The sequence below is a fragment of the Oryzias latipes genome, chromosome 20, assembly GCF_053564925.1.
Source record: "Oryzias latipes strain Hd-rR chromosome 20, Olatipes_Hd-rR_3.1".
Taxonomy (NCBI): domain Eukaryota; kingdom Metazoa; phylum Chordata; class Actinopteri; order Beloniformes; family Adrianichthyidae; genus Oryzias; species Oryzias latipes.
The window spans coordinates 25,708,639-25,724,566 of NC_136256.1; the positions used below are offsets into that span (position 1 = coordinate 25,708,639).

Sequence of the window (15,928 nt, forward strand, 5' to 3'; positions counted from 1 at the left end):
ACTCGATTTTCCAGACTTAATTGATTTTGATTTGATTTGATTGATTTATTTCGAGCATTGTAGTCAAAGCAATAAAGAATTTACACATATTTATCAAACTCATTACAGAAATGATTAAATGCATTGATATAAAGACAGAAAATAAAACTAAACAAAAAAGTCACTTAAATCACATTTGCTTAATTAAATCGATCATTAACTAAAGTCAAGTAGAGCTTGATTTATTGCTTGAAAAGAAGTCGGAAGAAGCAAATTTATATGATCCCAACCCTAACGAGTTCATTAATTTTATAGTTTTACATAGTTTTTGTTATCCGGTTCTGATCAGATAAATTCTTTTCAAGTAAAAAATTCCAGTGCCTATTAATGATTGATTATCTTCAGAAACATTAATTCATGATTTCAGTAAACAGTAACGGTACTGATATGTAATAATCATTGTTTATCATTAGAACACATGATCACATTAAACCAGTAATTATTGCTACACATTGCAGATCAAGTAAACAAAATCGATAGCTTATTGATTGTAATTACAGCCTTTCAGTAATCATTAATGCACATTACAATGTTATACTCATTGGTTGTGATGTCAGTAGTTTCATGGACAAAAGTGGCTCGTTGTAAAGTTTTGCAGAAAACATCTAATTTGCTCACCATTTCTTTATCAAACTTCAATTCCTCAAATTCTCTGAATAGAAATCGCATTTAAGTACAAACCACATATTCTTTGCATTGATGTAATGCATCTGAGCGTGAGACAGAACATCTCTGAAATGTACTGTTTTCTGATGGTCGGCGCTTTATTTTCTGTTGCTTGTGTTATAGTACATGTTTCCACAACTTGCACTGTCACAACAGTGGTATTTTTGTGGTGAAGCAGGCGTGTTAAATCATGCTTTAGTGTTGGGGGGGCGCACAAGCTGGAACAGTGTTGTGATTTGATGAAAGGCTCAAATGCCGCCCTGTTGGATCCGGTTTTACCCAAATCAGGTGTGGATTCTACGAATGTCTGACATCAATGCACGAGTCCAAAATCTCCCTCTGCGCCCAAAACCCACCTCCCAAAGTAACCAATCGGAGCTCAGCATCTGCTGTGCTGTTTATAAGTTCCACTCCGCCATGACGCAGCAGCAGACCTGGCTAAACCCACTGGGACCTGGATTCTGGGACGGGGGACTGAATGTTGTATTGAGGAAATGAACCACAGGGAAACTTGTGGACGGCTTTCGAGGCACAGGATTTCTGTGTTCTGTCAACAAGTCGCTGCTCGTGCTCTGTGATATCAGAGATCAGATGATCAGGCTTCACTGAGGGATTGTAGTAAGATTATATATATACATATATCACACCTCTGAAATCCAGCTTATGTGGCCTGCTGAGAATGCTGAAGTGGCACCGAAAAACAGACATCAGCGTTTTCACAGTTTAACTCCAGCCATCCCTCTGGGGGTTAGAGGCTCACATTTAGGAGTAATAACAGGTTAAGGAAAAATGACACGTGTGGAGGAGCAGCTTCTTCATCAGCGTCAGCTCACGTCTGCTCAGGAGGGCTGGTTTAACCCTTGTGCTATCTTAGATGACCCCACCCTTCCATTGACGTGTTCTCCCTACCATGACAAAGGTGGATAAAGGTGGAAAGATTCCATGTAATCCATGGACACCAGTGAAGATCACAAATCATTGAAGAAAAAAGGTTCAGCGCACTGTCTAGTGGGTCTAGATGACCCAACTCCCAATGTTAAAGTGCCTAGGATAGCACAAGGGTTTAAGGGGGAAGCAGAATGATGGGTCAAGCGATTCAAACTGCAAAAATGACCAGTTAAATTAAACACAACAGCAGGAAGTGGAAGAAATTGTTGTTTGTTGATGAAAGCTATAAGAATCCAGAGTAACCACAGAATCCACAGTGAAATGATGCTAAACAAGAACACAGCAGCTAAGACGGGTGGCCTCCTTGGTTGTGGTCAAACCTTATGTTTAATCGGTCCTTTTTTGGTCCTTTACCCTTTTAATATTTTCCTTTGTTGGGTTTGGCGACCTGATTGTACACGACAAAAATAGGATCAATAACATTGTGGAAGTTTGTCAAAAATCACTGACATCCAACAGAAGCGTTTGTGATACAGAAACGTGGTTCAGAAAGCAATAAAAAAAACACATCATTTTAACACGCAAACACATCCTGTCTTCCTGGTTTTTAATATTGCCCTCCGGCTGCTGTTTTATTGTACGTCTGACATCAAGGAAAAAACAAACAGATACACAACATAATTTATTCTAATTGCAATACATTTTTTAAACTCAGACAAACTCTAACTATCTATCTGTCTGTCTGTCCGTCTGTCCATGGATCGCTGTCTGTCTGTCTGTCACAACAACATGAAAAAGCTGCAGACAACAGAGATAAAATGCAATAAAAGATAGAAATAAGATAATTAATAGAAAGAGATTATCAGGGGCAATTATGAGAAAAAACATAAAATTGTCCTGTAAAGACATTTTAAAAACTCATGTTTACTAACTGATGGCTGCAAGGAGCATAAGAAACTCTGGGAGGAAATCTGGGGGAAGTCAGGTAGTAAAGCGGCATGGAAACATCACCTGCTGGAAGAGCCTGAGGTCATGCCTCAGGGGGTCAGTAGAGCGCCGTGTCTGGCCAGCAGGAGTGTGTGCGGCGTGTTTATTGTTTAAGGTTTCAAAGCCCCAACAGATAAATGATGGAAGCGATGCGCTACATTTAAATTAGGGGGGGGGCTCTGCGCTTTATGGTCATTACGGCGGACTCTGATCTGGGTCCAACCTGGAGCGCTGCAGCAGTGTTGAGGAAGACGCTCGAGCTGAGACCGCAATATCCTGTGGATGGGATGAAGCCCTCTGCCAGATGATGAAAGCCGCTTTGTTCCTCTGCAGTTTTCGGCGCTGCTTCCTCCATCTCCCTTAATCCCTCATCCACAATCCACAATGGCTGTCTCCTGCGACTCTTTATGGGAGCTGCTCCTCATCCTCATCACATTTGATAACTCTCATCTGTCCTCAGTCACGTCCTTTCAGGCTGTAATGAAAAGTTTACCGTGGAGTTTGAGTCGTACACAAACCTCGTTTTATCAGTGGAGTTCAGCAAAGAGCTTTCAGCAGATGAGCCGGGACACATTTTCTGTCCTGACAAAATCCACCTTAGGGACATTTTCTAGCTCAATGAACACTCTAACAGCCATCGTAGCTGTGAAAATTTAGTTTGATAATGTGGATATTTTTTAGCTTAGTATGTCTGCTTAGCTGCAAAGTCAAATATTTGACTATCCCGAAGCTGTTTGTGCCGGGATGGCCAAACATTTTGTAAAGAGGGCCAGTTTTGGTGAGATGGAAATGTTTGAGAACCAACCATTTACTGTGACGTTCTTTGAACCATTTTAATAACATGAAATATACTATTGCAATGGTATACTTTTTTATGTCTTCACATAGAAAACAATTGCCTCTGAATACTGTTTTATTTTAACCAATTTTTCCATTCTTTTGCACCGTTCCCGACCAGTTAGCTTGTCGTAGATGGCGTGTCTCATCTGGTAGTGCCTCTTCATGAAAACCTAATTAAGCCAATCACAATCAACAAATTGTAAACACAGTTTTTAGTAAGTGCTGGGGCCCATATGTTATTGATTTTATCAAACGAGCCTGCGGGCTTTTGGAAATATAAAAGCTTTCTGCAACAATTATTATTAATTTTTAAGTGATATAACTCTCTCAAAAAGTAAGAAAAATAATGAAAGCCTGGCAAATAAACAATGTGGATTATCGTTGGAGGCAGGAATTACATGGACCTTCTGCTATTATCTGCCCCTGCAGGTCAGCCAAGGTAATGTCCCCGGTGTGGAGAGTGCGTCTCTGGCCATGGACACGGAGGAGGGCGTGGAGGTGGTGTGGAACGAGGTGCTCTTCTCCGATAAGAAGGTCTTCAAAGCTCAGGAGGTACTGGACCAAGTCTTTCCTGTAGTTTCTGCGTCTGATAACAGCTGATCCATTTGTTGCAGCAGAAATTGGTTTGTTCCCCAATCATGGGGGCATTTTGGGGCAAACTACCTTCTGTTTTTTTATTTTATTTAACTTTTTATAATGTTATAGTCTGCATTTGGTGTAAATGTTTGGTTTTATTGTGAAACCTTCACCTAAAGACCATGAATTTATGGTAAATGTGTGTTTTGTTTCTAGGAGAAAATCAAGGAGATGTTTGAGAACTTGATGCAGGTGGAGCATCCCAACATCGTCAAGTTCCACAAGTATTGGCTGGACATGAAGGAGAGCCAAGCCCGGGTGACTCCTCCTCCTCCTCCTCCCTTCGTCTGTTTTTGTGCATATATGAGGACATAACTCTATAATCTAATCCTCCTCCCACAGGTCATATTTATTACTGAATACATGTCATCGGGCAGCCTGAAGCAGTTCCTGAAAAAGACCAAGAAGAACCACAAGACCATGAACGTGAAGGTCAGTTTGCTGACCGGCAGGCGGTACTGTAGTCACGGTGCAGCTCCATATTTCCAGCAGAATTAAGCATTATGCAACACTCTGATGGCTCAGACTAACGCCGCATCCTTTCAGCGTGAATTTAGCATTCATCCAGGATTTTAAGCACACATAAGGAAGTCTGTTTTTGACTTTTGCACCTATAAATCAAAGAACAGCCACCTATAGATGATGTTTAGACACCTTTTCCTCTCCTGATGGTTACATTTCCCTTTAGGCCTGGAAGCGATGGTGCACCCAGATCCTGTCTGCACTCAGGTACCGACTGTTTGATTCCTTTCTCCTGAGTTCGACAGATTCGCTCTTGTTACGGCCACGACAACAACAAGACGTTATTTTGTTTACGTTCAGCTACTTGCACTCCTGTGACCCACCAATAATCCATGGCAACCTGACCTGTGACACCATCTTCATCCAGCACAACGGCCTCATCAAGATTGGCTCAGGTCTGCCCCCTACAGATCATTTCGGATACTACCATGATTGTAGTGCTGTTTTCATCCAAAAGGAAAACCCCAACAAATAAAGTTTTGAATTTTCTTTTTACAGTGTGGCATAGACTTTTTGTTAACGGTAAGAAAATTTGCATGTTTTCTTTTGATGTTATTGTTTTGTGTAAGTTTTTGGCCTAAATGTCCCATAGCAAAAAGTAGTGGATTCAAGTGTACTACAACTATAGTGTAACTACCATTATACCTAAATTTTACTTTTTATATACTAACTATTTATTGTAAACTTAAAATGTTCCAATTTTGATCTGAAAAAGTATTCAGTTAATATACTTCCTACACTACATGGTCTATGGTGTACTTGCCATACTTATGCTCAAGTATACTTCAAATAAACTTCGAGTGTACTATTTTTTACTAAGATGTGGCTTTCTTTGTAACTCCAGTGTTTCCGGACACCAGCGTTCACAGCAAAGGGAGGCAGCATCGCGACGAGCAGAGAAATCTTCATTTTTTTGCTCCGGAATATGGAAGTGAGTGTTTTATGCGTTTTTGTGATAGTTATGCGGTTTCACGTCAATCTGATCAATTTTTTTCTTAAAGTCAAATCATTACCGTCATTGCTCACTGTGTTTTAAAACTTTAAACAAAGTAGTGTTCCCTCGCTATATTTATCTGACTTTTTCTGCACACCTTTGCAGGCTTGTTTTTTTTATTTAATGTAAAGCGCGCTGCGTTCTCCATCATGAATAGCTGTTGATCTTCTCAATCAGTCTCTTCCATGCTGTGTGTCTAAATCGGAATCAGATCTTTATGCTTATACTTTCTTGGACTTATTTTTCAATGAAAGTTTGAATTTTGAGAGTTTAAACAACAGAGAAACATCAAAAAATTTTCATGTGTGTCTGAGAAAAGTGTTTCAAAGTGTAGTGAGGAGTTTTACAGCCTTACAACGTTTTGCAGATTTTACCTGTCACGAGTTGTTTATGGATTGTATCCCCCGTGATAAACACTGAAAGCATTTGTTTACAGGAGTAGTATGGGGCTACTGATGTGGATTTCCTTTATTTTCTCAATTTTATGAAAATTCTAGTAAAAACAGGCTCAAATCCTAAAAGAAAATTGAAGATTGTTTAAAAAATTAAAATTTCCCTTGTTAGCCAGAAAAATATATAAAAAAACGATGTTCCTTTTGTTGTGTTCTTCAGTAATCTATTCAGGATTGGATTTAAAAAATATATATTTTGAAGCAATCCATGTTAGAATAAATATGGATACTTAAACTCCACATTATTGAAAATTGCATAAGTATGAGCAATTTTGAGTCTCTTCTTAGGCCCTTATTTATAGGACCCAGTTGGTTTCAGGAGCAAATAAATGTCAAAAAAGCGTTTTTACCACAAAAAAACAATCTTTTAAAAACATGGTGGAAACTTGCAAGTTCTTTTGAATAGAAGTAAGAGAAAGCATGTTTGGCGAGTTTAGACAAACAAAAAAACTCACCTGAAAGGATATTTTATTCCTTTTTTTGTCAAAATGTAATTCTACTTATTTTGTTGTTCAAAGTTCTTAGCGTATAAAAAGCAATGACAAATGACAAGATTTTAATAAACAAATCTGTTTTAAAATAATTTTCTTTATCATCTTAACCCTGTGGATTCCGCAAGATCAAATTTGGATTATATTTTTTCTTTGCTGGTGTTAATTGCTACTACCTTCGATGCAGTATTAGGTCCACCAATAAAGAAAGAAATGCAATTAAATTGTTAAATAAAGTTGTGAAATAATGAGAAAAATTGTGTAATTTTGCAACTATATTCTTGTAAAATTATGAAAAAAAGGCATAATTTCATGAGAATGAAGTTGTACAATTATGAGAAAAAAGTGGTAATTTTACAAAAATTAAGTCATACACTATGAGTTAAAAATTTATAACTTTAATAGAATAAATTTGTAAAATTATAGGAAAGAAGACATTTTCTTAGTATAAATGCATACACTTATGAGAAAAAAGTCCATAAAGTTGGTGATGTGAGCCACCAACTGCCGATTAATGCAGCTTGTAAATGCTTTTCCTCACAGTAAGTCAGTGTCGACTCACTATTATTTCCTTATATGTGAAACCGGTGCTGAAGTAACTGCCTACTATGTCGCTCCAATTGAAAAACTAAAACTGTTGTTGTTTCTATCTTTATTAGAAAACAAATATTTGCCACACACGTTTCATTACTTTAACATAGTAAAGTCTCAATATCTTATAACGCAGGGGTCGGGAACCTATGGCTCGCGAGCCATATATGGCTCTTTTGATGGTCACATGTGGCTCGCAGACAAATCTTTAATTATAGTTTTTTTTTTCATTAGACCAGTCCTTCTCGGGCGCGATGCGATGTCAGAGGCGCGTAGTAGTAGCAGTGCTTAGAGAGAGAAATCTGCGCCAGCGCTATCAGTTACTATTATTTCACAGAGTTTGTACCACCTGGAAACCTGTGAATTGACGCGCCTAAAACTACGCGCTCCCGTCTCTGAGAAAGAGCGCGCAGATGCGGGGACGGGATGTGTGAGGGAGAAAGCAGAGGGTGGGGCTGAGGTGTTGTGGGGACCGGCAGCAGGTGAACCGCGCAGGGATTGTAAAAACGTAAAACCCACTGCCTGACACTCACTGTGGCGTGTGAGTGTGTGTTTGGCTCCCCGTCTGCATGTGAGCAGTCTTTGTCACATTTACAGAACATTCAGACCTAAGATCACGTTAAAGTCTCAACGCCTGCGTGAAGCAGAAACTCACCACGTATCAACCGGACTAGACCATCAGCAAAACTACCACGAGAAATACTCATCATTTATTAGCAACAGAATAACAATGTTATTAAAAAAGAATCCACAGACTTATTGTACTTTAAAAATGTTGAAATTAAATCAAATGCACACATTCATTTGTATATTTAGTTTTAAACAAATTGTCGCGGACTGAGTTGGATGGCTGTTGGGCCGCGTTAAAAGTTCTGGAGTTCATTGAACGCATCGATCAAGCAGAGATCTGATTGGCCCTCAGTTCTGTCGCTCAGCCTGTTGTTAGGTAGTTTGGACCAATGGGGTTCAGCTATGGGCCGAATAAGGGTAATGGGAGGGCTGCAGCGGGAGCAGGGGAATATAAAGTTGGGAGAAGCGCTCTCGTGTCGGCGGGAGAGATTCAGGGGTTGCTGAATTAATTGAACGGCGTTTGTTGCGGTCTGCAGTAATCGGAATAAAGAACTTTAAAAGAGGTTAAGTCTCCGTGCCTCAGTGTGGGAAAGGGACACTACATAATTGTATGGCTCTTTCGAAATTACATTTCAAAATATGTGGCATTTATGGCTCTCTTGGCCAAAAAGGTTCCCGACCCCTGTTATAACTTATGAAAATGTAACTTTATTCTTGAAAAATATTGACTTTTTAAAAATCGTATATCTATAAGTTTACTCCCGTAAATGTTTACTTTGTTCTCGTAAAATTACAACCTTTTTCTCATAATTTTATGACTCTACTCTCATAAATTCTTAATTTTTTTATTTTTATGGAGGCTCTAATACTCTACTCTACAAACAAAAACAAAAAATTGTCGAGACACCAAACGAACCAAATCCCATTGAAATATTTTCTTGAATAGGCTATAAGTACAAATTAGAGCTGTGTTGCTGCCATGGCAACCCTGTATCTCTGAAAGGGATAAGCCGTGTTAAGAAAATGGATGGATGTTTTTGCTCCTTTTATCACAGAACATTTGAAGTGTTTTAACCCCTGAGCTGTATTTCCATATTTGGAGCAGATTCTCTGTGATTGCGCCTCATTTCCCCTCATTTCCTGTCTCCTGTCTCATCTCCAGCGAGTGAAGATGATTACTCCATAGACATTTTCTCCTTCGGAATCTGTGCTCTAGAGGTGAGAGAAGCAGATTGGAGAGCTTTCCATTTGTCTGTGTGCGGCTGTGTTGTAACCGATCTGCAACTCCTAGATGGCAGTTCTGGAGATTCAGGCCAATGGAGATGCTGCTGTGTCTAAGGAGGCCATAGTGAATGCAGGCCAATCTCTGGAAGACCCTCTCATGAGGGTGAGTCAGGGTTCATATCCCAAATTTGCTTTGCAGCAGAGAAAGAAAAGGACAATCCGTCCTAAAATACTGTGTTTGCACCCACCTACACACTCTAGGACTGTTTCCAAAAGCGCGCGGGGAGTTTGTCCAGATCCTGAATGTGCATCTTTGTAAAACTCAGTTAAAAAACAAGACACCCAGGTTTCCACTGATGCTCCTTAAATCATGAATGTCTCTTTTCTGTCAACAGGAGTTCACGCAGTCTTGTTTACGTCAGGATCCCAAGCACCGTCCGACCGCCCACGACCTTCTGTTCCACCGGGTCCTGTTTGAAGTCCACTCCCTCAAACTGCTCGCCGCCCACTGCCTCATCAACAACCAGTGTGAGTTTCTCGCCTCCTCCTGCTGAGCCGCCAAATCCTTCAATTCCCGACAAACCGTCCTGAAACACCCGTCCCCGTTATGTCACCTCCGGGTTAAATCCTGAAGCTACGCAGCCAGTGCCAACACAGGTTCAAGGGACCAATGAAAAGGTTCATGTGGATGTGCGTTTCAGGCTGCTGCGCGTTTTCGTGTGACTACGAAAGTTTCTACGACCATTTTTGGGATCCACGTAAAAAACGTACAGCACCAAATGCACGCTGAAAGTTAAACTTTGACCAATCAGGGACTCGGATTTGGTAGTGGGGTATGGATGACATCCTTTTTAATTCACGGACTGTTTGATCCTGGCCAACATCATAACAATTGAATGTACCATTGTTGTGTACGGTAAGTTTATCGTGAAGTACTCGTAGGGGGCTAATGAGACTTATGACGTCCGGGCGATGCGGTCGCACGATGACCGTACCCCACACTCTAGGTGCGAGTAAAGGCTCGTAGTGTCTGCACAGAAATGGAGCACGCGCAGGGATGCCTATAGGATGAGCACACAAACCACACTCTGAATGTAAAAAAATTCCTCCTTGTTAACAGTCAGACTGCAAGTGTTCACCTGTCGCTCACAGCATGCCCGGAGAAAAAACCTGCATGAGCGTTTCTTCTCTACGAGCCCACAGAACGGTCTGCGCATATTTAGCCCGCAAGACAGTCCGGATCCACCCGTAAGGACAGTTCTGACTAAAGCTGTATTAATTGTGTCTCATCTGTGCTCCTTTACCGGTGCAGACTTGCTTCCAGAAAACTGTGTGGAGGAGAAAACAAAGTCGTTTGACCCCAACGCCGTCATGGCGGAGATTAAACACGACGATCGGCCGGGAGTTCAGCTCAAGTAACTTCAAATCATCACCTTGTATTTTTAGCTCTTTGTGAATATGAAACACGACACGCATAACACTCACATCTGCTCCTCTTTCAGGTATTCCCACGTCTCCCCTTTGGAGCTTGACAAGTTCCTGGAGGACGTCAAGTAAGAGGAGATGCAGTCGTGATCTGTTTTGTGTCTGAGCCGTGGTGACGTCCCGTCCTCTCCGCAGGAACGGCATTTACCCGCTGATGAACTTCGCTTGTGCTCGACCTCACCCTGTTCCCCGAGCGCTCTCCTTGTCTCAGGAGCAGGTGGAGACGGTGAAGACGCCCACCCCTGAACCCCAAGAGACCGAGACAAGGAAGGTTAGGCCTTTGGACAGCTCTGACATTGTGTTGCGGGAATTCAATATTCCAGATTTTTTTGGGGGGTTTGAAGTGAAATTTGGCAAACATGTTAGCAAAAATTCAATATACTAGATGCACAAAGGAAATTCGCTATGAGCAAAAGCATCCACGTCCTTTAGTTATGTAAACATTTGTCTCTCCCCGTTTGTGCTGCTGCAGGTTGTTCAGATGCACTGTAACTTGGAGTCCAACGAAGAAGGGACCAAAACTCATGTGAGTCACTCAGTACTGCAGGTACTTCCCCGTTTCAGCTGAATCACTTTAGCCCTGCCATTTCTTTGATTTAAACCTGATTTAAATATTGATCCCATGATGTCTCCCCAGCTCTCTTTATTTCTGAAGATGGACGATAAACTTCATAGACAGCTTAGTTGTGACATTCTTCCAAGTGAGTCTTAAATGAAAGTTTTTCTTGTTATCTATAAATCTATAATCCAGATTTCCACACACTTATTGTTAAAACTTTGTTGATATGATCATGCTACTTTACAATACAGCTCATTTTAGGTCATTTTTTTGCTGCAGATTTGAGGATTTTTTGTCTTTTTTAACACCATGAGGATGTTATGTGAGACAGTCAATAAAAATATAAATATATATCTGGTAAATGTATTTAACTAAGCTGAAGCTTTTTGTAATTATTTAATTTTTTCAGGTTTTTTAAAAGATAAAACATTAAAAAAAAAGTTTTTAGGTCAATATTTTTTCCAAACTGACATATTTCATGTGAAACTTTCAGCTGATTCCCCGAAAGACCTTGCCTGTGAACTTGTTCACTACGCCTTCATAAACGAGGTATGTTCATTTCCTCTTTTTATGTCCAAATTCCTAAAAAATGTTATTAAAAAAATAAATGATTAAAAAAAATGACTCTTCAAAACATATTTAATAAAGAAATGCCAAAAAAAACAGACAAACCCTTTTATTGTCCCACTCAGATCATTCCCAGTTCCCAGTTGTCTTTTAATTATGATCGTGCCGTTTTTAGGCAAAATCTGAAAACCTGTCATTTTCTAAGTCATAGTTTCTGCAGAGCAGCAGCAGTTTGTTAGAAATTCACCTCCGAGTTGTGGGCGGGACCATTGGCATGGATTAACCCTGCCTCCCTTCCCCGTGTAACAAAAATGGCGAGCGTTATTAGCGCTATACAGCCGTACATGTTTGATCCAGATTCCAGCTCACACGAGGAAAACAAAGACGAATGTGGATGTATTTTTTCTGCAAGTGGATGCATCAGAATGGAGAGGAGCAGGAAGCTTGTGACCCTCCCGTCTTATTTTCTACATCACAAATACGATAATTTCATCTGCTCCCAAGAATTTGAGTAAAGACATATTCAGAAATGCAGTTTAAAAGACCTACATCATGAGGCCTTTTAGACTTAATTTTCTTTATATTGGCCCTCCATTATCAGATAAATGCCAGAAGAACATGTTAAAAACACCAAATATGCCATTTTAATTGAAGTAGGTCATTAAAAAAATTGAATTTTTATGCCAGTTGGGATTTTAATTGCTTTGTTTTCAATTTTTTTTCACTTTTTGGTTGTGATCTAAATGGAAAAAAAAGTCAAATGCGTACCAGAGATGTACGACAGTACTGCAGTGTGCTTTAGGGTCTAACTAAGTCCATTTTAAAAATTTTATTTGCAATATTATCTGTCTAAAGGACCCTAAATGCACGTGGCAGCTTTGTTATGAATGTTAACAAAGGAGTTGGCATTGGATTCCAAGCCCTGGTGTTTGTTTTGTTCCAACAGTAGATCACCTGAGGTTATGGCTGCTCCAGAATGACGTTCATTTTCACCTTCCTTTGTCTATGTCAAGAATCTAAAACTCTAAAATTGTGTGACTTGATTAAAGACCCACTCCGATGAAATTTGTATTTTTAACATTTTCTTGTGGCATTTTTTTAATGATATATGTAAAGAAAACTAAGCTTAAAATTGCATTTCTGAGTATGTCTTTATTCAAATTGTTAGGAGTCAGAAGCCGGCGAATAAATACTGTTTGAAAAAGCTCATAGGACCTACAAAGGATACATGTTTCCAGTCGTCTTTTTATTCCGTGTCTGAGCTGACATCTAGGTCAAAACTGTACAGATGGAGAGCTTCAATGTTGCTCGCCATTTTTGTTGGACTAGTGTGAGGGGCTGTAATCTAAAGGGATGATGGGAAGTGAGGGTGGCTTACCAACCTCACCGACAGTCCTGCCCACAACTCTGAGTGAAATTTCTGATCGATTCTGCAGAAACTATGACCTATAAAACGACACTAGTTTGGTTTTATATTGGCTAAACACAGCATAAATATAATTAAAAGACCACTGGGAACGTTTTGAAAATAGATCAAAGATGATTAGAGTGGGACTTTAAAGAAAATAAAGTGTTGTATGTAAAAACCTAAAGCTTGGGTTTTCAAGCATGTGCTTTGTGCTGTCGGGCAGGAGGACGTTGAGAAGGTGGCGGGGTTCCTGGAGGACGCCATCAGCCGACACCGAGTCCGGGCGCTCGCCACTGGGAGCACACAATGAGGAGGGGTTCCCGAGCAGCGGCTCGCCGAGTCAGGAGGTCCGGGGGGCGTTGACCACACGGGTGGAGAAAGGACGGGGTCACAGCCACAGAGCATGGAGCGGAGCACCCAGCTGGGGGGTGAAAGGGGGCAAACAATGACAGATTCTGAGCCTTCAGTCAGTGAATTATCTCGGAAAGAGAAGTGAGAAATCAACCTCGGCCATCGTTGGAGACACAATTGCTGAGTCCAGCAACCCCACCCAGAAGTGGAAGATCAACCAAGTGTCTGCCTAAAAGGGCTACCATGCCTTAATATATCTTTAGATTTTAATTAATTAATTAACGCCACTAATGAAAACACATGTTTTTTCTTACAGTTTCAGTTATTCTTTTTCAGAAGGACCTTGAATTATTATTATTAATATTATTCCAAGCCTCGTTTGCACTCCAACACCTACTTTTTCATTGAAGTGTAAACTTCCTGCAAGCCTTCAGTTCAGCTCATCGCCGTTTTAGGAATTTAATATTCCGTCCTTCATGCACTTGTAACACATTCAGTGGACTTATTTATTTTTTTATATGTAACTGTGAACAATAGAAGCATTGCACAAGCTTGGTTCTTCCTTTTTTCCCCCCGTCCCTCTGTGTTTTTGACCTGCAGAACAACCCTCATCTCCACTACATTCCTGGGTAGAAGTTCCTTCTTGGAGCAGCTTAAAAACCCATGATTAAATGCAACAGTGAGCAAAGAGACGATGCCTCGCTTCCATCCTGCAGTGCTCTTAAGGGTTTTCCTTGTGAACGCGTTCTGAAAGCCAAAGACTTGCAAAGTGCCTGAAATGGCAGTGCATTTTGGACAAAATATTTCAATAAGAATTAAGGCACCATGCCCAACTTTCCCATTTAATATTTAAATTATATATATAGATTTATTTTTTAAAGCTTTCCACATTCTTACAATTTCCTTATTTTCTGTTTGAGAACATTTGGAAGGCTTGTTAAAGCTACATTGAACGCATAGATAACAGGTCTCTGCTGCAATCAATAGTGACAGGGACATATGGTTGGTAAATATAATAGCTTAATTTATTTTAAATAAAGTGTAAATATTGAGGGAGATATTTGAAAGGCAAAACAGGCGAAAGTTACTCCAAGATATTTACATTTTCTATTATTTTTATCAAAATATTAGCGTCAATAACAAGAATGTAGGCAGTTGAAATAAGCATTTAATTTCCAGAATTCAATTAGATTTTTTTTTCATAGTGTCATTTATAACTGTGTTGTAGCCAGCACTAATGCAAAAACAAGATTTTCTGATTTTTTTTTTTCAATATTTTCTTTTTAGAAGTTGGTTTTGAACAGGTAAAATTAGATTTGGGTTATTTTGCCTTAAAAGCAGTCAAAAGAAAACACACTAAAGGTTGTGTAACCAATGTTCCACACTTTTTGCTTCCTCTCCGGCTCATTTTGCTCTACTTCTTTTGCTTTCTAGATATGTAAAGTTGCAGCTTCATCACAACAAAGCTGCTGTACAGTCATTGCTTACAGTCTTTGCTCTATTCTGCTTTATTGAGCTTATTTACCGGTGTCTTCAAAAGCGACTGCTCTGAATTCTCCCACACACTGGGATTGTGGTATATATATTAGTTTGTGGCTATCAGATGGATTTTATGTTGGACAAACCTACAATGCAATGCAGTGCCACTGTTGCTCTCATTTGATCGTGTAAGCTGCATGTCTTAATAACTTGCAACCATCCAAACTCTGCATTTTGCCTTTGTCAATAACAGTTGAGTTCCAGATGGGAACAGAAAATTGAATGTTGAGACTGTGCACACATGATTGCATATCAGTCTTATTTTATGTGGGTATTACTTTTTGACCGTGTTGAACTTTAAAACCTGCCTTTTGGTGTCTTCTTCTTAAACCTTTGTTAACTATTGTAGCACCTGGAAACAAAATAGGATAAATCGAATGTGTGACATGCTGGTTATGGCTGGAAAGTGTTTGCATTGTCATAGAAAGCATGATCTACATTTTTCTGCAATCCTCTGAAAGCTGCCGTTTAACTGTATTTGAGATGTGAATAAAAAGAATTGTCTAAACCTAAATATACGATAAATTTCTTATCCTAGTTGATGCGTTCTTTGCTTTTACCGTTACCTTAATAAAAATCTGATCATTTGGAGTTATAATTACAGATTAGATATGTTTGCAAGCATTTCAGGGTTAAAAAATCCAATTGTGTAAATTGAAAACTCAAACTTTGTTATGTATTTTTACCATATTGTCTATAATTGGTGAAACTGTTGATGCTCACAGTCATAGAATTCTACTGGTTTGTAAATCGAAACATTAGACCAAAACCATTGAATTATTTGCCCTTACTATGTAATTTATGAAGAATAAAGTACAGCAGGCTTTCATGCATCTGTTCGAATTTTTGCTTTAAGCTCAAAATCTGACTCGTATTATCTATTTTGCTTAATATTGTGTTTTTTGTCTTCTTTTCCTGACTTTTAAAGGTTTCTGGTCAGATTTTGTATGCCTGTTGTAAACACTCATTGATAAAAGGCTTTCCAATAGAAGAAATGTGAGCTTTATATTTGCGTCTTCTTTTTATTCACGTCCCGAATTAGGGAAAAACAAATACAAATAAGTATTTAGTAAAGAATATTTGTAACTTGTTGTTGGTTTTTAAATAATAAAATATGCA

The 15,928-nt window shown here is 39.4% G+C and overlaps 1 protein-coding gene across 2 annotated transcripts in view; it reads left to right on the top strand.

Moving 5' to 3' along the window:
• The window catches only part of nrbp2b (nuclear receptor binding protein 2b), a 40,680-nt gene extending 25,038 nt beyond the window's left edge, over positions 1 to 15,642 (top strand). The window contains exons 2-18 of one of the 2 annotated variants that reach the window (XM_011489046.4): positions 3,850 to 3,972; positions 4,213 to 4,314; positions 4,399 to 4,488; positions 4,745 to 4,785; positions 4,879 to 4,973; positions 5,077 to 5,100; positions 5,423 to 5,509; positions 8,839 to 8,894; positions 8,968 to 9,063; positions 9,296 to 9,428; positions 10,213 to 10,315; positions 10,403 to 10,453; positions 10,521 to 10,656; positions 10,858 to 10,932; positions 11,023 to 11,086; positions 11,438 to 11,493; positions 13,143 to 15,642. In XM_011489046.4, the coding sequence (XP_011487348.1) occupies positions 3,850 to 3,972; positions 4,213 to 4,314; positions 4,399 to 4,488; positions 4,745 to 4,785; positions 4,879 to 4,973; positions 5,077 to 5,100; positions 5,423 to 5,509; positions 8,839 to 8,894; positions 8,968 to 9,063; positions 9,296 to 9,428; positions 10,213 to 10,315; positions 10,403 to 10,453; positions 10,521 to 10,656; positions 10,858 to 10,932; positions 11,023 to 11,086; positions 11,438 to 11,493; positions 13,143 to 13,229 (1,419 nt within the window). In that variant the 3' untranslated portion in view covers positions 13,230 to 15,642. The remainder of the gene's footprint in view (positions 1 to 3,849; positions 3,973 to 4,212; positions 4,315 to 4,398; positions 4,489 to 4,744; positions 4,786 to 4,878; positions 4,974 to 5,076; positions 5,101 to 5,422; positions 5,510 to 8,838; positions 8,895 to 8,967; positions 9,064 to 9,295; positions 9,429 to 10,212; positions 10,316 to 10,402; positions 10,454 to 10,520; positions 10,657 to 10,857; positions 10,933 to 11,022; positions 11,087 to 11,437; positions 11,494 to 13,142) is intronic. The other variant, XM_004081154.5, reaches the window with a different exon arrangement.
• The last annotated feature ends 286 nt before the right edge of the window (positions 15,643 to 15,928 follow it).